Below are 23,829 nucleotides of genomic sequence, written 5' to 3'. Positions count from 1 at the left end.
GTCTGACCGTTATGAAATTCCTAAAACCCCTGAGCTTCTGGGGGCTCCGCCCCCTGGACCCCACGACAATAAGTTACCTGCCAGTGTCACAAATAAGGTATAAAAATATGCTCATCTGACCGTTATTTATTGCCCAAAACCCCTGAGCTTCCGGAGGGCTCCGCCCCGGGACCCCATGCCAATTCGTGACCTGCCAGTGTCACATATAAGGTATAGAAATATGCTAATCTGACCGTTATTTATTGCCCAAAACCCCTGAGCATCTGGGGGCTCCGCTCCCTGGACCCCACGCTAATTCGTGACCTGCCAGTGTCACAAATAAGGTATAAAATATGCTCATCTGACGATAATTTAAATGTTAAAACCCCTGAGCTTCTTGGGGCTCCTGGACCCAACACCAATTTGTGTCCTGCCAGTGTCACAAATAAGGTATAAAAATATGCTCATCTGACCGTTATTTATTGCCCAAAACCCCTGAGCTTCCGGAGGGCTCCGCCCCGGGACCCCATGCTAATTCGTGACCTGCCAGTGTCACATATAAGGTATAGAAATATGCTAATCTGACCGTTATTTATTGCCCAAAACCCCTGAGCATCTGGGGGCTCCGCTCCCTGGACCCCACGCTAATTCGTGACCTGCCAGTGTCACAAATAAGGTATAAAATATGCTCATCTGACGATAATTTAGATGTTAAAACCCCTGAGCTTCTTGGGGCTCCTGGACCCAACACCAATTTGTGTCCTGCCAGTGTCACAAATAAGGTATAAAAATATGCTCATCTGACCGTTATTTATTGCCCAAAACACCTGAGCTTCCGGGGCTCCTCCCCCTGGACCCCACGCCAATCCGTGACCTGCCAATGTCACAAATTAGGTATAAAAATATGCTCATCTGACCATTATTTATTGCCCAAAACCCCTGAGCTTCCGGGGGCTCCGCCCCTGGACCCCACGCCGATTCGTGACCTGCCAGTGGCACAAATAAGGTATAAAAATATGCTTATCTGACCGTTATTTATTGCCCAAATCCCCTGAGCTTCTGAGGGCTCCGCCCCCTGGACCCCATGTCATTTCGTGACCTGCCAGTGTCACAAATAAAGTTTAAAAAAAATGCTCATCTGTACGTTATTTATTGCCCAAAACCCCTGAGCTTCCGGGGCTTCCGCCCCCTAGACCCCACGCCGATTCATGACCTGCCAGTGGCACAAATAAGGTATAAAAATATGCTTATCTGACCGTTATTTATTGTCCAAATCCCCTGAGCTTCTGAGGGCTCCGCCCCCTGGACCCCATGCCAATTCGTGACCTGCCAGTGTCACAAATAAGGTAAAAAATTTGCTCATCTGACCGTTATTTATTGCCCAAAACCACTGAGCTTCCGGAGCTTCCGCCCCCTGGACCCCACGCCAATTCGTGACTTGCCAGTGTCACAAAACACGTTAATTTTACCTTTTGTTTGCGATTTTTTGTTACGATCTTTTTAATTTTCAATTTCAGAGTGCTCACTACCCCCCCCCCCCCCCTTTGACGTTTTATTAAATCATCAGAGAAAGAATTTAGACGATTCGTTGTACTGTTTTCGACTCTTAATCCTTGTCTGAATTCAGTTCCCCCACCCCCTCCAGCGCGAAGCTTTGGCGTTTTATTAAATTATTACTCTTAATCCTTGTCTGAGCGAAGCGCGGAAGCTTTCACGTTTTATTAAATTATTACAAAAAGTAGACGATTCGTTGTGCCGTTCTTGATCCTAGTCTGAATTCAATTGCCCCCCTACCGCGCGAAGCGTGGAAGGCTCGACGGTTCATGAATTATTAGAGAAAGAAGACGATTCGTTGTACTGTTCTCGACTCTTAATCCTTGTCTGAATTCAGTTCCCCCCCCCCCTCGCGCGAAAGCTTTGACGTTTCATTAAATTATTAGGGAGAAAGAAGACGATTCGTTGTACCGTTCCCGTCTTTCATTCTTAATCCTTAATTTTTGGGGAAAATGACAAGCTTATCGTTTTTGCCAAAAATTAAAAATGTTCAATCCTTTCTATTTTCTCTTCATGGTAGTCCCAACATGCCCTTAGAAGTATTATGACTCCCGTTTGTTCCCAAAAAGGATGTAAGGGCAAATATTGGTAAATTCGAAAACCGCCACTTTTTGGAAAAAATGGCAAGGGGTTAGCTCATCGTTTTTGCGAGGAAATGAATTTTTTAATCCTTCCTGTTTTCTCATCATGATAGTCCCATCGTGCCCTTAGAAGTAATATGACTCTCGTTTGTTCCCCAAAAGGATGTAAGGACAAATAATGGCACATGCAAAAATAGGGTAAGAGGACACTTTTTTTTTTTGGTCTCGAAATTTGAAAATTTGACATTTTGTTCCGTTGGGGGGGGGGGGTAAGGTCACCTTTTTTAGGTCAGCCATTGGCATAATTTATTTATTTATTTATTTTATTATTTTTATTACAAAAAAAAATATCAAAAGGGGGGGGGGGGGTTTGACAAAAATCATACACAAAACATACACATAAAAAAAACTCAAGGGGGGGGGGTTTAACCCCGACCCCCCCCCCCCCCCGCGTACGCGCCTGGTTAGCTCGTCGTTTAAACTTTTCAATTCTTTCTGTTTTCTTTCCACGATAGTCCCATCGTGCCCTTAGAAGTATTATGACTCCTGTTTGTTCCCCAAAAGGATGTAAGGACAAGTAATGGCACATGCAAAAATTACCACTTTTTTGCAAACATTATAAAGGGTGAGCTCGTCGTTTAAAATTTTCAATTCTTTTTGTTTTCTCTTCATGGTAGTCCCAACATGCCCTTAGAATTATTATGACTCCCGTTTGTTCCTAAAAAGGATGTAAGGGCAAATATTGGAAAATTCGAAAACCGCCCCTTTTTGTAGAAAATGGCAAGGGGTTAGCTCATCGTTTTTGCCCCAAAAATAAAATATTTCAATCCTTTCTATTTTATCATCATGATACACTGTCGCTCATAAAGGTGGAATATTTTAGTTTTATCCCAATTCATGGAATTATTTTAAAAATTATTTAAAAATAATAGATCTAGATAATAGTATACATTCTCAGATGTTATTGAATAATAACTTGTCAATGTTTGTTTTGCGGGACTGCTAAGGCATGTGTATGCTACTATGCTTATTAACTAGGGGACCTACCCCCTCAAGTCATAAATGACAGCAATGAGGATTAATGCCCCACAAAAGGGCACTAATATATCACATCGACACGGTTTTGATCCTGGGGCCTCACAGTTACGAGGCCATTGTTTTGTCACTGAACCATGACTGTACGCAGCGGGGGCTAGGGTAGGGGGCAGTTTCCATAAATAAAATAAAAAACAGAAAATGTTATAAATCTTCAATAATTTATTGTATTTTACCCTGGTCCCAAACATAAAGAAATCCTCTAGACGGCCATGCATTATGGCTCAAGGCATGGGCACACAAAAGATTTGTTTATGTTGGGAACCGGGGTAAAATGCAATAAATTATTGAAAATTTATTGCATTTTCTGTGTTTTTTTTAATTTATGGAAACTGCCCCCTACCCTAGCCCCCGCTGCGCACAGTCATGGTTCAGTGACAAAGCAATAGCCTCGTTACTGTGAGGCCCCAGGATCAAAACCGTGTCGATGTGCTATAAAGTGCCCTTTTGTGGGGCATTAATCCTTATTACTGTCATTTATGACTTAAGGGCATAGGTCCCCTAGTTGATAAGCATAATAGCATACACATGCTCTAGCAGTCACGCAAAACACACATTGGCAAATTATTATTCAATAAAATCTGAGAATGTATACTATTATCTAGATCTATTATTTTTAAACAATTTTTAAAATAATTCCATAAATTGTGATAAAACAAAAATATTCCACCTTTATGAGCGACAGTGTAGTTCCAACATGCCCTTAGAATTCTTACGACTCTCATGTGTTCACAAAAAGGGAAGTTAAGGCAAATTTGGATAAATTCCAAAATCGCCCCTTATTGGAAAAAATAGAAAGGGGTTGTTAGCTCATCGTTTTCGCCAAAAATAATAAGCTTTTCAATCCTTTCTGTTTTCTTTCCATGATAGTCCCAACATGCCCTTAGAAGTATTATGACTCCCGTGTGTTCCCCAAAAGGTTGTTAGGGCAAATATTAGAAAAATTCGAAAACCGCCCCTTTTTGGAAAAAATGGCAAGGGGTTAGCTCATCGTTTTAGCCAGAAAATAAAAAATTTCAATCCTTTCTAAGGGCATGATGGGACCATCATGATGAGAAAACAGAAAGGATTGAAAATTTTCATTTTCTGGCAAAAACGATTAGCCAACCCCTTACCATTTCCATATTTCATTAAAATCTTCAATCAGAGATATAACTATACGACCTACAAACCATGTAAACATCTAAACCAAAAATTACAAAGTACAAACAACGACAATTCCATATTTCGTATAAAAACTCTTTATTGATGTAAGCTACTAAAAGAACAAAATTAGTTGCATGAATCTAGCAACTGCAACACGCATATTTATTTGTCTACACACCTTATCTGTATTGCAAATACCGAATAATACTTCTTGTACATGTATTAAATTCGACTTGATAAAGTAGCATAAAACCTGTTGTATTAATTCTAAAAGAATGAAGTATGCACGCATGCCTATCGTCCTACGAAAAACAGCCCTGTGAAAATGAAGAGTAAGTACTTCATTAGCAAATTTAGTAAATCATATTGTTATTGCTTGTCTGATGAGACAAACCTTTATCACCAATAGCATTCTTTTATAGGGCACCTTTAACAGCAGCGAAATTAATGACAGCAATATACTTCCACAGCTGCAATGATGCATACAGTACATAAAAAAGTTTCATGATGAATTTGTGCGCAACAGGGTCTTTATATTTATTTATTCATTGTCTTGTGAACAGGACATTAATGATGCATTTTATGTCAACCATTTACGCATCCGAAAGTAGGCCCAGATAGATAGCTTGCGGCATATTATTTTCACGTGCGGTCTCGCGGAACCTTTTTCATATTCGGTCTCGCCGACCTTCGGTCAAGCCGTCACATCCCTAAGGAAGGGAATAATTATGGCATTGTTTAATGTTATGCCAATATAATTTATGCACAGGGTGGTGCATAAAGTTGCTTTAAGTTGTAAGCATTACTTAAAGCCCCACTGCACTACTTGCGCCCAATATATAGCAAACAGTGCCTAATCGGTCCCTGTTGGTCCCACATGATCCTCTTTTTCTTTTGTTAATTGAGAGCTTATTTGATGAGATAACCACCTGTCAGTGACCTTGCAGGGAGGTCTAATCCCCCTGGCCAAACTAGTACAGATGGACTTAAGACTATTACACAACTGATCAGATCCTGTTTTGATATTACTTTTATATGTCTAACTGTTTCAAACAATAGTTGTTGCTATGTCTGGCAAGCCAATGCAAGTTCTAGTTGTCCAGAGAAACGTTTGTTCAAGAAGCAAGCATAAACATTAGTAAATTAGGTCTATTAACCCTTACTGTACTGGGGGGGGGGGGGGGCTGGGAGGCCCCCCCCCCTCGACATTTTCGGAGATCGCACCGCAACCGCTTGGAATTTTGAATTGTCGTTTCATGACTTTTTCCCCTCAAGTCTTGCGCACATTTTGATACCATTTTCGTCAAAATCGGATATACCTGTAAGGTGTTACATAACAATTAGTATGCGCATGTCAATCAAAAAAGTGCTATAATTGCATATATTCATGTACAAGCAGAAATATGCAGATATGAATTGATATGAAATTGCTTTTATATGTTTCTCAGAGTAACTTGATGTATTCCAGAACAAAAGAATACATTAGAAATAAAACAATAGATATAATAAGAAATAAAAAACAATAAAATACATAAGAAAATAAATAGTTGAAAATCGCATTAAATTTGCATAAATTATCATTATTAATTACGTCAAATAACTATTTTGTGTTAGAAAAGAAGTTTCATATGAATAATGAGTTTCAACATTCAAAAAGTGGAGTCTGACAATTTTTGTAATGATTCTAGTTCCCTAAATATAGTTCCTGATTTGATATTCATGAATGCGTAATTTGCATATTCATAATTTATGCAAATTAACCTATGCATTTTCAAATATCATAAAAATAATGAAACCTCATGAATTTGAGATGAAGGAAACATTTATTCAATACATTTTCAAGATTCTTCACAAGTCTACGGACAAATATGTAGCGTTTTCTGTAAAATGCATAAAATTAGCATTTTGCATAATTAATTAGGCTATAACGACAAAAATTTGCATATTAGGAAAAAAACTAATTATACCATCTTTTTCCTTACGTAAATATCTACAAATATGCAAATTTTCGTGTTCATCGGACATTCGACGGCCGAGATCATAGGGAGGGGGGCCTCCCAGGCCCCCCCCCCCCCCCCCCCATTCAGAGGGTGCTCGAAATAGCCCAGTACAGTAAGGGTTAACGCCAAAGCTGTATACAACAATAAATGTGCTATTATGCGGCTACGGGTACTACTTTTAATCACAGTGATATCTTTACATTTAATCATCATCTCATTGAATGTAGCCTTTAGGCAGTCAATAAGCAATATCATTTTGTATTAGGATATATTTATCGCTCAAAATTAACTTTACTGACAAATTTCTAAATTACGATAAACATATGTACAGTGTTTATGCTGTGATTAACACTAACATTACTCAGTAAGCATGGAGTCAACATGTCCACAGTGTCCCATTGAGTTAAAGCATGGATACCAACATGCAGCAATGTACACTGGTCTCCATGGATACTGACGATGCATTCCATATCTCATCTTATCTTCAAATCTTTTCAGTCGGTCTGGCTCTTGTTAGGATCGCCGTTAAGCATTTCTAAGAAGAAGAAAAAAAAACGCACAAAATAAATGTATCAGAAAGGAAAAGAATAAATAAACCGTAGGTCATTTTTATATGACAGGGTTTAGAAGATAAAAGTTAAAAAAAACGGAAATATTCATGAAAGGAGGGGGGAAATGTCTCCAAAATCGCCATGTTCCATTTAAAACAGGACAGTCAAGCTGTTTCCCCATATATGTGAGGAAGATTGAAAAAAGCATTTAATCTTGAAATTGAATTCCCTGCAAAGCTATCATGTAGAAGGGTTAGATAATTATGACCATGACTTATTATTATTGATGACAATAATAATGAACCATTCTTTTAAAGAGCATACACACAAAAATAAATTTAAGTCCCTATGATATCATGTACAGAAATATGTAAACAAAGCAAATCTTTTTGAAAACTGTGACTTCCCAGTATTAAGACGATTTTCCACAAATACATCATTCACTAACCCCTAAAAACAGTCTTTTTAATTGTGTTGAGTGCACATTCCATTTTCTGTACATGATAATGATTATCGGTTACCGCTATTCTTTTTCGCTTTCTTTTCTACTGCCCTCTTATATACATGTAGATATATTTTTTTGCTGCTGCTGCAAGAAGTGTACTTCCCTTTTTTTGCTTGTTTATATTAATGTTCGATGTTGATGTTTTTTGTATAAGTATTGTTGATCTTTTTATGTATTTCAATTTGGTGGCCCCTTTTTATAAGCCCTGCTTTCTCCTTGGTCACCAAAACATTATTGTGTTGACTTCTAAATTCTTGATGTAACTTATTTTGATTGTATATATATTTTGATGGTTGAACAAATAAATGAAATTGAAAAATTGAAATAATGAATTTGTAACAGGATGGTGTTTGTTACCCCGCGGCTAAATTTTAAAATTGCCCAGTTGACAGAACTATTTATGAAGATTTTAATGTATATACGAAGGAATGAAGCACAACAACAGTTCTGGTATTCACTGTGTGTATATATGAATATATCACTTGTCACTAGACACAGTATGTGCACGAAATCACATCATTTGTTATTGTTGTTGTTATTATCCTCATATTTGTTATCCTTATCATCATCATTATCATCAGTATACTTTCGCTTACCAGCAATGATATCGGCGAGATCGCTCGTGTTAATCATTCCGAGAGTTTCTGCGGCATCTCTCTTCCCAAACAGCCCAATACGGAATGGTTGCGGACGAGATGCCTTGCCACCCCACCTTCTCCTGCTTTCTCTGCTCTTCTGCCTGAATGCTTCAAGTCCCAACGCACTCCTCTTCGGCACACCTGTCTCCTTCGGTTCGTCTGCGTTGGTAGTTACCCGAGACTTTAGCTTCCATCCTTCTTGTTGATCACTGGGTGTCTGTCGTCCATCCATATCCTGAGGTGACGCCACGTTCCTCAAACCATCGCCAACGAGGGGGATTGCGTCATCGATAACACCAGAGTTCTGGTTGATAATATGGCCCGATGATACGATCTGCCGTCCACCATTCCCATTTGCATTGTCAAGCTTGTCAACGATCTCGGGGCTTTTCTTGGCGGGGCGGATATCGCTTTCAAAACCGAGAGAGTCGATGATCCTGCTCAGTCGACGCAATCCACGAAGCTTATCGTTAAAGGCATTTCTCTTCTCGTCGTTCTTACCTGCGGATTCGATGTGCTGGTATGTGGTGTCTGGGTCATCTAACAGTTCATTGTGCCACTGTTTGACCTCGTCGTATGCATTGGCTGTTTGAGAGGGCACTGTACCGATGAAAAGAGCCAACAAAACGCTAGTAATGATTACATTGAAGATCATACTACGCAGGAAGTATGCCATTGTTGTCAGATTGTGAATGTCTTTGGAAGGCAAACAATTTTTTCTTTATGCTTCCAGGCAATTACACGATTGTTGACTTAAAAGCCATGAACTTTAGAATAAGAATGAATGTCTTTTGGTCTCTGCGATAGTTTTATACTATCAAATAGTATAAAACATCTCGAAGATGATGAAAATAATTTATATGCCTAAAACTTCGTTTTGCAGCATTCTAAATGTCTACCATGACAAACACAAGATTTTGTTGTTACGTTGCTCTGCCTAAACTTGACGTGAGAAAGAAATACAAATTCTAAACTGATCGAAAGTTAAGACCTCTTTGAGTGTGAGTTCTGTTGTTCTTTAAGGTAACTCGAGTAGTCTTCAAGCTTGAACTGGTGATATTTTTGTCTCTACCTAGGGATGCCTGTCTATTTCCTCCTCTGTCTCTCTTTCTCTGATTCCAAACACCGCAAATGGCGCCTATTTATACATTCATTGATCTATCTTTGCAGCTTATCATGAATACACGTTGCTGATTGGCTAAACCTGCTCGGCCAACCAACGGTGCGCTAAAACGCGCACGCCATTACATTATATATCTTGCTTCTATTACGTAGTTATTAACACATGTATGCAAGGCACGAGATATTCAGATATATGAAAAGATAAGAAATATGGACTTGGAGACAAATTATTTATTGTTCAAGATCAGAAAAACCTTACAAAACATCAGAAATCGGAAGTACAATCACAACTTTTAACCGTAGGGGGCGGGGGTTTGTGAAAGATAACCATATCGGGTAGCGAGTCGGTATAACTTTTTTTCATAACGCTTCTTCTGCAATTTGATGACAAACAATTATATAAAATCTTCAAATGGGTACTGTTTAACTATCGCGAATGGCTCACCACCAAAATTTTTGGCTCGCTCGATAAACTTTAAAACCTGACAGTTGAAACATATGGACGGAGTGGAAGCCACCCCACCATTTACGACATTGCACTCCTGTAAGAACAAACTTTTCATATGATAGATTACTGTCTCAGAATGAGGATGAGTTTCAAGGGGTCAAATTTGTGGTTGAAATTCCTTTCCAAATTAAAATGGAGAAGAATCCATTCTAAATGTAAAGATTATGAAATAATGAAGACAGAACATTTCTGGTCGAGTTTCTTTCCCAATGGAAGTGAATAATAATCCATTCTAAATGTAAAGGGATGATTATGTAACATTTTGAGACATATTTTTTTGTTGGGATTTCGTAACAATCAACTTCGTGAAAGATAATTACCTTTATTTAAAAAAAAGTTTTTTCTTCTCCTTTATGTAAATGTGTGTGTGTGTGTGTGTGTGTGGGGGGGGGGGGGCTATATATCACAACGCATTACATTATTTGTAACATTAAAAAATACTGCAGTCCTAGAGCTTCAAGGAACTCACCCTAACTCCTACGAGAGGAGGAGAAAAGAAGATAGAGGAAAAAGACAAAAAGAAACACGAAGTAAAGTTATTATACAAATAACCCAAGTTTAGGAGTACATTAGTGACCATACACTGCACGCATATTAAGTCACAGTGGAATAATGTACGAGACTTGTCGAGTTTAATACCCGGCCCATTGGGACTCATTCGAGTGCAGCGCATATCACTAATACACAAGCTTCAAAACATAAATTATTTGTTTAATATAACAGGCCTAAAATATGGATAGAAATTCGAGAAATTAACAACAAACCCGATCAAGATGCCAAGAATTCGCCTTTTCTTTCCGGTGTTACGAAATCGAATTCTGCCCTCCGCCCAATTAAAGCTTCCAGTAAGAATTAACAAAAGGTGAAATGGAGTGGCTTTCTTTCTCTACTCTATTTCTCATCCAGTTCAAACCTATCGTGACGTCACTCCATTATAACACCATGTGAGAGGTAATACACGTGGAAGGATCAGATCAATAAACCAGAGAGGCACGAAACGAGAGAGTTCCTATGGGAGATCAGAAATTCAATTTTACTGCGATGGTGTGAAGACTTCCTTATCGTCACAAATAATCTGTGCTACTGGTGAGATCATGTCTTAGATAGTTTTATTTTAGTTTTCTTGTTGCGAACTCTGTCTCCAATCAGAACGTCCTCATTTTCATATGGAATACATAATTAGAGATCAAAATTAAGACAATCCGTCCTTTGCATGTAGGCTCATCGTATGTGAGCACTTTTGAAGTCATGGGTTGTGCTTTCGAACGCTCAATAATTTATTATCTTGATACCTTAACTTCAGCCATCAAATTCTCTTGCCCATCTATTTTCCATGTTCTCTTTCTCTCCCTCTCTCTCTCTCTTTCTCCATTATTGCACTTCCTTGCCCTTCTCTATTTACCTTTTCATTCCATCATCGCCGCTGTACCGCCTAAGCTGTCTTTTGTGCCAAACACCTGATATTGGGGTTGTAATGTAGGTTTTGTCTTCAACGTTTAGAAGGTAAAGTAACTTGAGATGTTCTTGTTTTCAATGTAGGGATGAAATTTACAAGAATTTTAATCTTTCATTAGTCCGAACTCAATTTTAAACCAAGCTTCACTTGTATTTATTGTCAAGATGTTTTGTAATTTTATATTTTTGTATTGTATTTTATGTGGTTTTAATGAGTGAATAGATTGAATTGAATCATATTTATACATATATCAAAAAAGAAACATGTGAACTTTAAATAGTCCTTTGAGGATTATTAAATAATATCTCGTCGTATACATGCAATATAATAAAAATTCGAATTTTCAACTGTCCTCCTTGATATTTCATTGGTTGGGAAAAAGGTATAACACCCCACAATCAAATGCACTTTCACACCAATGCAATATTTTGGAAACAAACAGTTCATACCTAGGATCGGGGACCTTGATTTTGAGGAATGGTTGCCATATCCCCCTCCCCTTCCCTTCTTGTGATGAAAAGGCAAAGTGTTCTTAAATTCGGCGGCAAGGTGCCGAACTAAAATTCATACATTTTATCTTACCAATTTCTGGTGCTATATAAGAAAGTATCATTTTCCAGCCTCCCCCCTCCCGTTTCGCTCACTTATATAATTAAGTTTTTATAATATTTAGGAGCGGGATGGTTGATATTCAGGCAAGAGGTGTCCCCCCCCCCCCCCCCCCCCCACGACCGAAACGCTTATGTAAAATCACATATGAGAACTTAGACAAAAGACAGTGGTTTTCTTTCGAGTACTCCTTTTTTTACTTGTTATTTCTGTTATTTCTAAAATTGACCAATTATTAAACGAATTATGACCAGAGAAAGCATAAAAATGCATGGCTTAAGCGATTTTTTCAAATTGTTCGCTTAGCTTAGTGGGTGGATATCAGGTTTCCATGTTATGCCCCCTCCCGCCCCTCTTGAAAATGTGAACGCACATGCCTATTATGCAAAATCACCCATGAGCACCGACAAAAATTATATTATTATTTAATTATATATATATATATATATATATATATATATATATATATATACTTTTTTTCCTTCTTCTTCATGTTCACTTTCTTTCTCAAAGACGTATGTAACGGAGGGTAACGGTTTACTGCACTAATAATGCCAGGATGGTTGAGTGGTCCATATGATCCACATTCGAGGTGTGATGCCCCAGACACACCAAGGAGACTCAACACCAGATCGAACAAACGTTTGCATTACTCCAGACCGAACAAGGATCGTTCTGTTTGAAGTCGGTGTGACGATGTGACTGAGATATTACAACTATTCATAACACGGGTAGTTCTTTCTATCTATCCTGGTACCTTCTCTCAACTCGCAGGTTGATTGCAAAGTTTTTCCACACATCTCTGTTATCTGCCATTCTAGTACACTCTTGCAGTGTTATTCCACTCCAGGTTTTCATGGCTAATTGGCTTCCCTCTCGGTCTAGTACCTCCCATTTTTCCTTCTAACAAATCTTTCAAGAGACTGTCTTTTTATATGACCAATATGTCGCTTTTCTTTCTTTACCTATATTCTTATGAGGATATTTTGTTTCAGCCCTAACATATGCAATATATTTCTCTGTTAGTTTAAACAAAAACATTTTGTGATATTTTCATCTTTCTCCTGTCCACCCAAATTTCAAACGATGTGATTTTATTTCCATTACCTTGGTTAATGTTCATGGTTCTGCTCCATACAATGGAACAGACCAGACATAGCAATTTATCATTCTAATTCCAAGTTCAAGTTTCGCTTTTCTTGCTATAAATAAGTCTGAAATTGCAAGGAATGTAATCCGTGTGATTTCAATCCTTTTTTTCGATGTCTGCCTCGCAACTGGTGTCGTCAGTGGTATTTGTCCTAGATAGATGTAATGATTGACCTGCTCAATTAAATGGCCTAGATGGTCAGCTTTATGTTTGCCCAGTTTTTTGCTGATCCAGGGCAGTCAGCAGGAACCCCAGCCGCCAGTCAAAAAGTGTAAACAAATCATATTTACAAGTTCAAAGGCGAAGATATAAAGATCTAGTCAAATTATTCGCGATCACTGCAGTCTTGCTGTTTGTCATTTGTAAATGCTGATTTGCAGGTTCGTATATCAGGGGATTCTTTTACAGTTAACAGTCAAATAAGTTTAGCGCATGGTTGTCGTATATAGACTCTACTCGCTTTTAGATAGATAATAGATCTGTATTTATGTAATTAAATGCTATCATTGAAAATATCCAGTCAGTTATAACGTAGAAACACAGTGCCGAGTAATTTGAGTATTGTGGGAAGTCACTGTATTCATAGCCGTTGTTCGGAATGGTGCAGGCATATCAAAGTCACGGATATGCACGTAGCCTAGCCAGTGCAAAGTCCGCTGAAGGGATGTGAAGAGAGAGATATATTAGGGACTTTTAGATTTGCACAACGACAACGTGGATTGCTACGATCGACGTCCTTTTAATGCACTGCCTTGAATAGACGTCACACGTATCCAGGCACGTAGCCAGAGTATGATGTTGGGGGGGGGGGGGCACATACATGTAATCGATAGAAGTAAAAAAAAAAAAAAAAAAAGGGGGGTCTACAAAGTTCAACCGATCTTGAAAATTGTGGGGGGGGGGGGGGGCATGTGCCCCCCCCCCCCTCCGTGGCTACGTGCTTGCACGTATCAGTCCACGCAAATCTAAAAGTCCCTATTGCCTCATAGTCGTACATGCAGGCGCGTACGCAGTATTTTTTCAAGGGGGGGGGGGGGTTAACAATTTCAAATCGGGCCGAAAATTTCGCAACGACTCAGCCAGCCACTGAATAAGCAAGGGGGGGGGGTGGTAAGAGGACATATATATTTTCTTTTGGGGGTCCCGAAATTTGAAAATTTGACCGATCAACATTTCGTTCCGTGGGGGGGGGGGGGGGGGGGGGGTAAGGTCACCTTTTTTAGGTCAGCGATAAGCTTTTTTTTTAAAAAAAAAAAAACGAAGGGGGGGGGGTTCCCTCCAAAACACACACATAAAAAAGAAGGAAGGGGGGGGGGTAACCCCACCCCCCCCCCCCTGCGTACGCGCCTGCGTACATGTATGTGTGTGAGTGCCTGAGCCTGATGCTAAAGGCTATGCTTTAGACAACACTCTGAACAGTCACTGTTTTATGAGATAATTATACATTGTTGATTGCGGTGCATGAGGATATTATACGTTGTACATTATAAATCGGTGGAAAGCCGGATTACATCTTCTGCAAAGGATAGCCAATGAGAGCATGAACTAGAAGCCCCCAAAGTAGGCCATTATCGTAACGTAACCAAATGTATGCATACGAGTTATGACTTAGTGAATCGCCTCGATACGAATTGTTTCATTCACCTGTTACGAATAAATGTATCTCAATAGTCAGAATTAAAATTGCCTACATGAGTTGTTGCTAGGTAGGACAAACATTACGTAATACATGTATATGCACTTAACAGAGGCGCCGGGAGCGCCGCCTCTGTTTCCAAGTCAAAAACATGAAAAGTGCATGAAGCAGTCTAGACAATATTTGGGCACATCAGTGGTCAAATATGGTATTGCAGACTTTGCTGCCTAAACATGAGGATATATCGGACATCTCTCTCCTAGAATATGAGATGATCGCCCAAATATGTTTAGAACTCTTACGATCCTCAGGATGGGGACAGGGGAGCAATGATTAGACAGGTTCATATATATTATGATGGTTTTTATTGTAATCTAGTGCCAAAAGAGGGATCGAGTATTGTCATTAATCCAGTTGGATTAGTGATCGACATTGTTTCCTGAATCCTAGGTGCTCTGTCAAGATGTAGACCTACAAATGAATGAGTTTTCAAGCATGATTTTCCTGATTTTTATTCCAAACAGATCATTGATCAGTCACGATGGGTAAGAGGGTTGCAATCATTGGTGCTGGAGCTAGTGGACTGGCTGCCATTAAATGCTGTCTAGATGAAGGTCTGGAACCAGTGTGCTTTGAGAAAGCAGATAACATCGGAGGACTATGGTACTATCGCGAGGAGCGGGAGGATCAAGGGTGTGTCTTTGAGTCAACGGTTATCAACACAAGCAAAGAGATCATGTGCTTCAGGTGGGTCTGCCATACATATAGGCCTAGGTCCTATGCAGGGGCGGCCGAGCGACTTCCAAAGTGGGGGGGGGGGGGCACCACCAAAAAAAGGGCACTTTCTGGAAAAAATGGGCACCTACAGTGGAAAATCTCAAACGAAAATATTTTTAAAAAATAGACATTGGTATATACCCCTACATTGTGATTAAATTATCAGGGATGATTTCAATATTTGTTTCTCTTCATACATCATACAAGATATCGCTTAAGCATCATACTTTACAGTTGGGTGTGATGTCTGAATATGCATTTACGAGCGAGCGAAGCGAGCGAGAACATTTTTAAAGATCTGTGAGGTCGCAGTGCGAAAAATTACATCTTATAAAGAGGAAAAAAAAGCCAATCGTGATGGGGTTATAAGCACATTCTCATAACGGAAGACTGAAAAGACCTTTGATAAGTAACATAATTATATCATCTTTAAATGCGAGCGAGCGCAGCGAGCGAACTTTGGGGAAATTGCTCTTAGTCGCTTTACATAAGGGGCACGTTTAATGATTACATGAAAAGGGGACAATTATCGAAAGGGATAAGACACTTATTAGAAAAGAAAAGGAGCACGTGTCAAAGTACAAAGAATAATTATAAGAGGTGAAAATGAGGCATTTTTTCACCTGAAAAGAGGCACTCACCAGTGATGAAAAAGAGGGGTTTACGAAAATGGGAAATAGGCATTTTTTGACGGAAAAGGGGCACCCATCAGATTTTGATAGGGGCATTTATAAGAGGTAAAAAGGGGATAGGTCCCTTATTAGAAAGGAAAAGGGGCACGTATCATTATTAAAAGGGGAATTATCAGAGTTGAAAAGGGGCACTGACCAGATATGAAAAGGGGCACTTATGAAAATGTAAAAGGGGCACTTATAATAAAGGAAAATATGCATTTTTTGAATGAAAAGGAGGCACCGTTCAGATTTTTAAAAGGGGTAGTTATGAGAAGGGGAAGGAGCTCTTTCTTTTTAATGGGAGCACTTATCGTAAGGAAAAGGGGCACTTATTAGAAAGGGAAAGGGGTAGTTATGAGAAAGGGAAGGAGCTCTCTCTTTTTAATGGGGGCACTTATCATAAGGAAAAGGAGCACTTATTAGAAAATAAGAGGGGCACATGTTAAAATGAAAGGTGTGCTCATCCGAGTTTAAAAAAGGGGTTGTTATTAAAAGGAGAAGGGGCACTTCTTACAAAGGAAAAAAGGGGAATTTGTCAAAGTAAAAGGAGCACCTCTCAGTTTTGAATAGGGCAATTATCAGAGGTGAAGGGGGCACTTATTAAAAGTGAAACGGAACACTTCTCGTACCAGAAAAGAGGCACTTACTAAAGATTAAAAAGGGCACTTATTCAAGATAATTTCAAGATTTCAAGAATGGAAAATGGACACTTATTGCAAAGGAAAATGGGAACATGTCGAAGGAAAAGGGGCACGTGTCAAAAATAAAAAGGGCACTCGTCAGAGGTGAAAAGGGGGAAGGGGCACTTTTACTAAGTAATAGGGGCACTTGTCAAAGTAAAAGGGGCACCTTTCCTATGTAAAAGGGGCACTTCTTACAAAATAAAAGGGGCACTTTTCCTATGTAAAAAGGGGCACTTTTGGGGTATCTGAAAAAGTGGGGGGGGCACTGTGCCCCCCTGCCCCCCCGGGAGAACCGCCTCTGGTCCTATGTGCAAACAATTGCAAGACACCTGTGAATTGGTATCTATTTGATTGAAACAGAAGTATAAAAAAATATTATAAGCGCAAGACTTCTTGATGAAAGAAATTAGGAAACCCCCCCCCCCAAAAAAAAAAACAACAACAACATAGTTTTGATATATTTGTATTTAGAGGCTGTTAATTCCTTAATTGTGTAAATATGCAGTCACAAAGTCAGTCAAAATTGTTCTATATGTACATGTATTGACATGGATGTGGCAGTAGCGATATCGACCATGGCCATTTCTATTTGCTTCAAGCATGTAGGTATAAGCCTCCATGATATGTCAATGCACACCCGTTTACGCCAGCATGGTCCACAGTTTGGCATGCAACCAACTTGCAAATACAACAAAAACATTGGTTGCTAGCAGAAAATGCAGAATAAGCATCATGAGGCAAGTGGGAGTAGTCGTGAAGTGCTCGTGAGGGTGCTTCAATGCAGGGCAGTGTGAGACCATCATTTGTGACAGAGTGGCTTTTGATATCAATGAAGTCTGTCAGTGTGCTGTGATCAAATCGAAGTGTTCCATGGGGATTATTCACTTAAAAGAAAGCACGGTACAAATAATAATAATTGTAAAAAAACGTTCACAACACATAGATCTGCATATCTGGGTCTTAGATTAGATTGTTATTTCTTGACATCAATGTACTGTGATCTCACAACATGCGACACAATATTTAGGATGATAGTCATTAGTAGATTTGAAGTTCAGCCTTCTTACATTGTAGGAAGGGATGCTCCTTATATTAACAAGTGACATTGGCATTACAAATTATCCCTAAGGTTTTTGCCCTAACTAAAAGCTAACAATAATTTCTGTTTACTAACTGTTCTATAAATCCAAGCTACATGTTGTAGAATAAACAATAAACATATTTGTTTGAAAGTTCATTGTATTTCAATGTACATGTATACAAGTTAGTCATACCATCCACCAGACAGTTCGATTTATAACCCCAATTTTTTTCAAGCAGCACATTTCATAAAAAGGGCATTGAATTAAATAACACAGAATTGAACAATATTTGGTGTGTGTTTGCACATAATTGACCTTTGGTAATTCTGATTAGCTAGATACAAATCTTTATTGAGGCTCAAGGTACAAGGAGAACTGTTTGGTGATCAAGGCCAAGGATAACCCCACTTCAAGTAAAGTTATGTCATTTTCACCACACTATAGTATGCAGTTGCTTTGGCCTGTCAGAAGCCAGGGTATACAAAGAAAACCAAGGGTCCATGTGCTTGTATTTTTAGTTTTTTTTAAAATCTTATGGGACACTGTTTAAGGATACGACCGTGTGATGTCTGGTAGAATAAAACCATAACAGGAATGGGACACTGTTTAAAGATGCGACGTGTGATGTCTGGTAGAATAAAACCATAACAGGAATGGGACACTGTTTAAGGATGCGACCGTGTGATGTCTGGTAGAATAAAACCATAACAGGAATGGGACACTGTTTAAGGATGCGACCCTATGATGTCTGGTAGAATAAAACCATAACAGGCATGGGACACTGTTTAAGAATGCGACCGTATGATGTCTGGTAGAATAAAACCATAACAGGATTTAGATACAAATAGACCTCAGAACTTGAAATGAATGTCATTTGCATTAAATTTGCCAGAAATGTAGAGGAAGGTATACTAACGGACCACAAAGTTTAAAAAGGGTCCATGTGCCCCCCTTTTTGTTGTTATTAACTTTGTCACAATGTGGTGGAAGGCATACCGAATACAATTTTAAAGAGGATTACACTTACTTGGTCATTAAAAAAAACCTACCATGGTTAACCACTTCATGTCTGAACAAAGCTTAATATATACCCGTACCATGGTGGAATTCATTGCAAATTAATATATAGCAGGACAGTGAAAAAAACTACTTTTTGTGTTTGTATGAGCTCTTTTTTTAACTTGCTAATAAGACACAAAATGAGGTTTCAGTCTAGTTTGTAAAGTGTCTGCTCTTTCTGAATCTTCATTTCCAGTGACTTCCCCATTCCAGAAGACTTTCCAAACTTCATGCACAACAAACTTGTTCTGAAGTACTACCAGCTCTTCTGTGACCGCTTTGATCTTCGGAAGTACATCCGCTTTCACACTAAAGTGCACTTTGCTGTCTTTGCAGATGACTACAAGCAAACAGGAAAATGGAAAGTTACAACAACTCGTCAAGATACTGGCAAGCCAGTGACTGAGATCTATGATGCCGTTCTTGTGTGCACAGGACATCACTGCACACCATACATCCCAGAGTTTGAAGGTGAGGATGTGAAGGGGAAAATGTATTACCTGTAGTCTGATTGCTTCTTAATCATGTTTTAATCAATTTAGGAACAATGCTAGCTCACTTATACATGTTTATGCTCAGTTCAAAAAAAAAATTCTAACTTTACGTGCTGCCTTATTGTATATATTACGAGATGACTTTCTAGGAACTTATTTCATACGCCAGGATTTTCTTGTGTATACACAGATTATGCTTTCTGTTGTATGTACAGTTCATAACGTGCCTGGTCATGAATGATGGGGCGCTGTCACTCTTCATGAGGTGAGATATATCCCACTGCTGCCACTAATGAACAGGTGATTTACAGTAGGTGGTTCGCAGGGCCACACAGAACTCTAGAACGATCATGATAGGCAGCAATTCTTCCACATCTGCCTTAGATTTCAACATACGTGCATTTCCAAGAGTAAGACGTTGCATCATATTTTGTTGTCCTGTTATCATTTTTAGGACGGAAAGAGTTCAAAGGTCGAGTCCTCCACACACATGATTACCTGACGCCTAAAGGATTTGAGAATAAACGCATCATGATCATCGGAGTGGGTAACTCTGGCTGTGATGCTGCTGTGGAGCTCAGCAGGTGTGCATCTCAGGTGAGTCCAAGGTCAGAGGTTAAAGGTCAAGTCCTTATTAATGAATTGAGTAAACCATAAAGTCATGAAAAGAAATGCATCATGATAATTGGAGTTGGGTAATACTGGCTCTGATTCTGGTGTGGAGCCCAGTAGGTGTGCATCCCAGGTCAATCCTTTATTAGGGTCTTAAGATCAAAGTTTAAAGATCAGGGCCTCCCTCTCATGAGTAGTCGAGTTCATATGAGAAACAACTCATGAAAACGAGTCCTTTAAAATGGTCACATATTCAGAGGTTAAGGGTCACGTCCCCTCTCGAGTGTTCTAGACAGCTTAACGTTAGGCAGAGTATCACTCATATTCCTGACCAGGAATTGGCACCCACATCACAGAAAGGATTACGAACTTGAGGTACATACCAAGTCAAACAAGAAGTTTCTAAGAAGTGCCACAAACAAGAAAAGAATTTGCAGAACCAATAAGTGATTTTGTTATACTTTCTCTCAGGTATACCTGAGTACACGCCGAGGAATGTGGGTCATACACCGTTTGGGAAATGGAAATATCTTTTTCCCTCAGAGACTATCTGAACTTCTTCCTTATTCAGTGAAGGAAAGGGGATTCAGGGCTGCCTTGGAGTAAGTAGGAATTATTTTTTGTTGTTGAATGCAATTGTTTATCTGAAGATAACTTTCATTCAGACTAAAGATGAAAAGCAAACATTAATCTTAAATATGATTGGTTGTATGCTTCATTCAGGATTTAAACAAAGAAAATTTGTCTATTTTCATGAATGAAATTCATGAAATTCATAATTTTTAATTTTTTATTACTTTAAAATGCATAGCGCCAACTAAGTTAGCCTATTAAGTTAAGTTATTTTAAAATTGCAACCAGATAAAAGAAATAGTTTTCGGGCTAAATTAGTTTTTATAAGGGTATAAATTATGTTGAGTTATAAAGATATAGTCTAATTACATTTTTGGAACTTTATTTTATATTCTTGAAGATGTTAACATAAAAGTACAGCAACTACTGTTTTTGATGTGTTTAGACAGAGAGTTGATCACAAGTTTCTTGGCATCCAACCTAACCACTCACCAATGGCACAACATCCAACAGTTAATGACTTTCTCTCTAACTGTATTGTGAATGGATCAATAATTATCAAACCAGACGTGAAGCACTTCACATCGACTGGTGTCATGTTCCAAGATGGAACCACTGAAGACCTAGACGTTGTCATCCTTGGAACTGGGTATGTCTTTCAATTCCCCTTTCTTGAAGATTCAGTAATTACAGTGGAAAAGAACCAACTACCACTCTACAAGTATGTCTTCCCAACAAATCTTCCACATCCAACCATTGCTTTCTTAGGGTACATCCAACCTATAGGTGCCATTAATCCTATATCTGAGCTCCAAGCTAGATGGGCTACAAGAGTGTTCCAAGGTCTTACCAAGCTACCTACAGCAGATCAAATGAAAGCTGACATGGTGAGTAAACAAGAAGCCATGGCCAAGCGTTACGTCTCCTCTCCACGGCATACCATCCAAGTAGATTTCATTAAGTACATGGATGATGTTGCTATAGAGTTTGGGGCAAAGCCAGATTTCTGGAAGATGTTACTCTCTGATCCTATCCTAGCTGTGAAGTGTGTTTGTGGTCCATACTCACCCTATCAGTATCGTCTGGTTGGACCGGGTCAATGGAGTGGTGCTCGTGATGCTATTGTTAACATCTGGGATAGGATCAATAAACCTCTGCAGTCCAGAAAGATACCAGCTACTCAGAGTGGCAGCTTTTTTAACAGTTGGATGATTTATGCAATAGTGCTGTTTGTTGCTTTCTACTTTCTTTGGTGTTGAGTCTCTTTGGGAAATATTACCCTTCATGCATCATTCATTCATATCACTGAAATAAATTAAAAAATCATTTTATAGGCCTATCATACATGTATTAAATTTGTGATCTGACAGTTGGCCCAAACATAAGCATTTTGAAGATAATGCTCAGTGTTTTTAATTATGAAGGGGTTAGAAATAAATTTATTTCATTTCCTGATTTTCTAATACATTGTATGATGGAAGAGCCTGTATTTTGAGGATGCTTGTAACCCCAACAATTTTTGTACTTTTATAGCTTTTAAAGATGTATGGATTTGGTCTTGAAAATGTTTCAGGAGACTGTATTAAGATTTCAAGCCTCTATTCATAGAAAAATTGCAACACAAAGTTTTCTTTATAAGATAGGTATAAGTACTTCTTCAATGTGTACTTTCTGTGAAAATCATGAACAGACGTTGTCTCATTTATTTGTAAATTGTGAAAAAGTACGATCTTTCTGGAATGTTATATGTGCATGGTTAAAAGACAAGAACATACGAAATGTTTTGTTCACAGATGAAGAATATTTTTGGGGTATATTTTATATTCACTTGTAAAATGCAAAACGTTATTCCACTATTTCCTTCTTTTCAACGAGCTCTCAAACATTTAGAAAATATGGAACGTACAATTGTTTTCAAGAAGCACCGTCTCGATCTTCATAATTAGAAATGGCAGATATTTTGTTAACTTTTTCTTTATTGCTGATGAGTTAACTATTACACTATATTTTTATTATACATATCCTATGTCTATACGAACATGTTATTATTACTATTATTATTATCATGTACTGTTATTATTATGAATTTGTTTTCAATAAATATTTTGAAAAAATTTCAGCCTCTCCACCCCGACGCTACAGGAAATCATAAAGGGTATTACACTGAACTGTGGAGTAATCATTATCTGCATTTGCCAGATGTTGAAAGTTAAATTTTCATTCGAAATCTACCCCAAAATTGATTTTTTTTTATATTTTTTTTTTATACTTTATTTTTTAATAGACATTTCGATCAAGACCCCGTCCCTGTATCTATAAAGCTGTCTAATTTCAAAATTGTTTTTTTAATATAAAGAAAAAAAATGATGGGATAGTTCTCTTCCAATTATGTGATGATCAGCCAATGTCTGGTAGGGATCAAGCCAAGATAAGGGGGAGCTTTGAGTGTCCTATATCATAACCGATACCTTATTTTGCTTTTATATTGTACTATGAGCAAAACTCTTATTTTTTATAGATATATACATCACTTTGTCAACCCCAAACACATGTTTGTAATGCAATATTGAACAATATATTCATTTTAGATTTAATAGGTGCTCATTTCTTCCATTCTTTATACATTGTATAAATATTATACCACAGTTTCTGTAAGATATTTCATATTTGCATGGCAAATATTGTATTGTTGGGTTTATTCATGTGTAACCTTCATATTTTTTCTAATTTTACCATCTTCCATATTTTAATATGAATATATACTAGTTAACTACTTATATTAATCTTTTAATGACATAAAAGAATTGAAATTAATATTCAAAATCTGATATCTTAAATGCACATCATTACCTATGAATGAAGTTTTAAAGAAAAATGAGAAAACCTGATATATCTATTATTAATGATGTTATATACTACTTCTCAAATCATACCAAGTTTGACGGTTTCCTTCTTTTTTATTAAAAATCTTTATTTATGTCTTTCTTTGCAGTTCATTTTTGTTATCAGCCACTCGATAGTTTTAGAAATAAACGTAGTTCTTGTTTCTACCACCACCTGATGCTCCTCCCCCTCCATGAAAATTTTAAATAGAGAGTATAATCATACAGTGGAAAATTGCCTGAATAGAGGCAGTGACATATACATCTAGCATCTGATGATTGTTTTTATTGATGAGCTGATTTGAATTTAAATATATATATATATATATATATGCCTACACTTTTAAGAAAGCAAGTATGTTATGTGGCATATACTTGAACTATGTATGCTTTTTAGGCTACAGTGTGTTAAAATAGAAGATAAATTTCATCTTTCAAACTGCTGGGCCCTATAAGGGTTGTA

At 38.1% G+C, this 23,829-nt stretch overlaps 2 protein-coding genes across 2 annotated transcripts; one reads left to right on the top strand and one right to left on the bottom strand.

Annotated features, from left to right (window-relative positions):
• Positions 1-6,453: 6,453 nt before the first annotated feature.
• LOC105445348 lies at positions 6,454-9,380 on the bottom strand. The gene is made up of 2 exons (XM_011680811.2): positions 8,008-9,380; positions 6,454-6,890 (listed from the first exon to the last, which is right to left on the bottom strand). Exons 1-2 carry the CDS (start codon positions 8,723-8,725, stop codon positions 6,850-6,852), a joined length of 759 nt encoding a protein of 252 aa, XP_011679113.2. The 5' UTR covers positions 8,726-9,380; the 3' UTR covers positions 6,454-6,849.
• Positions 9,381-13,213: 3,833 nt separating this feature from the next.
• Positions 13,214-22,553, top strand: LOC592223 (dimethylaniline monooxygenase [N-oxide-forming] 5-like). The gene is made up of 6 exons (XM_030998120.1): positions 13,214-13,274; positions 15,055-15,277; positions 19,002-19,276; positions 19,754-19,896; positions 20,383-20,513; positions 20,930-22,553. Exons 2-6 carry the CDS (start codon positions 15,072-15,074, stop codon positions 21,741-21,743), a joined length of 1,569 nt encoding a protein of 522 aa, XP_030853980.1. The 5' UTR covers positions 13,214-13,274; positions 15,055-15,071; the 3' UTR covers positions 21,744-22,553.
• The last annotated feature ends 1,276 nt before the right edge of the window (positions 22,554-23,829 follow it).

This window comes from Strongylocentrotus purpuratus, unplaced genomic scaffold (genome assembly GCF_000002235.5).
Source record: "Strongylocentrotus purpuratus isolate Spur 01 unplaced genomic scaffold, Spur_5.0 spur5_scaffold_4, whole genome shotgun sequence".
Taxonomy (NCBI): Eukaryota; Metazoa; Echinodermata; class Echinoidea; order Camarodonta; family Strongylocentrotidae; genus Strongylocentrotus; species Strongylocentrotus purpuratus.
Note: the sequence above shows the minus strand (reverse complement) of the source record. Positions and strands in the feature narration are given on the sequence as shown.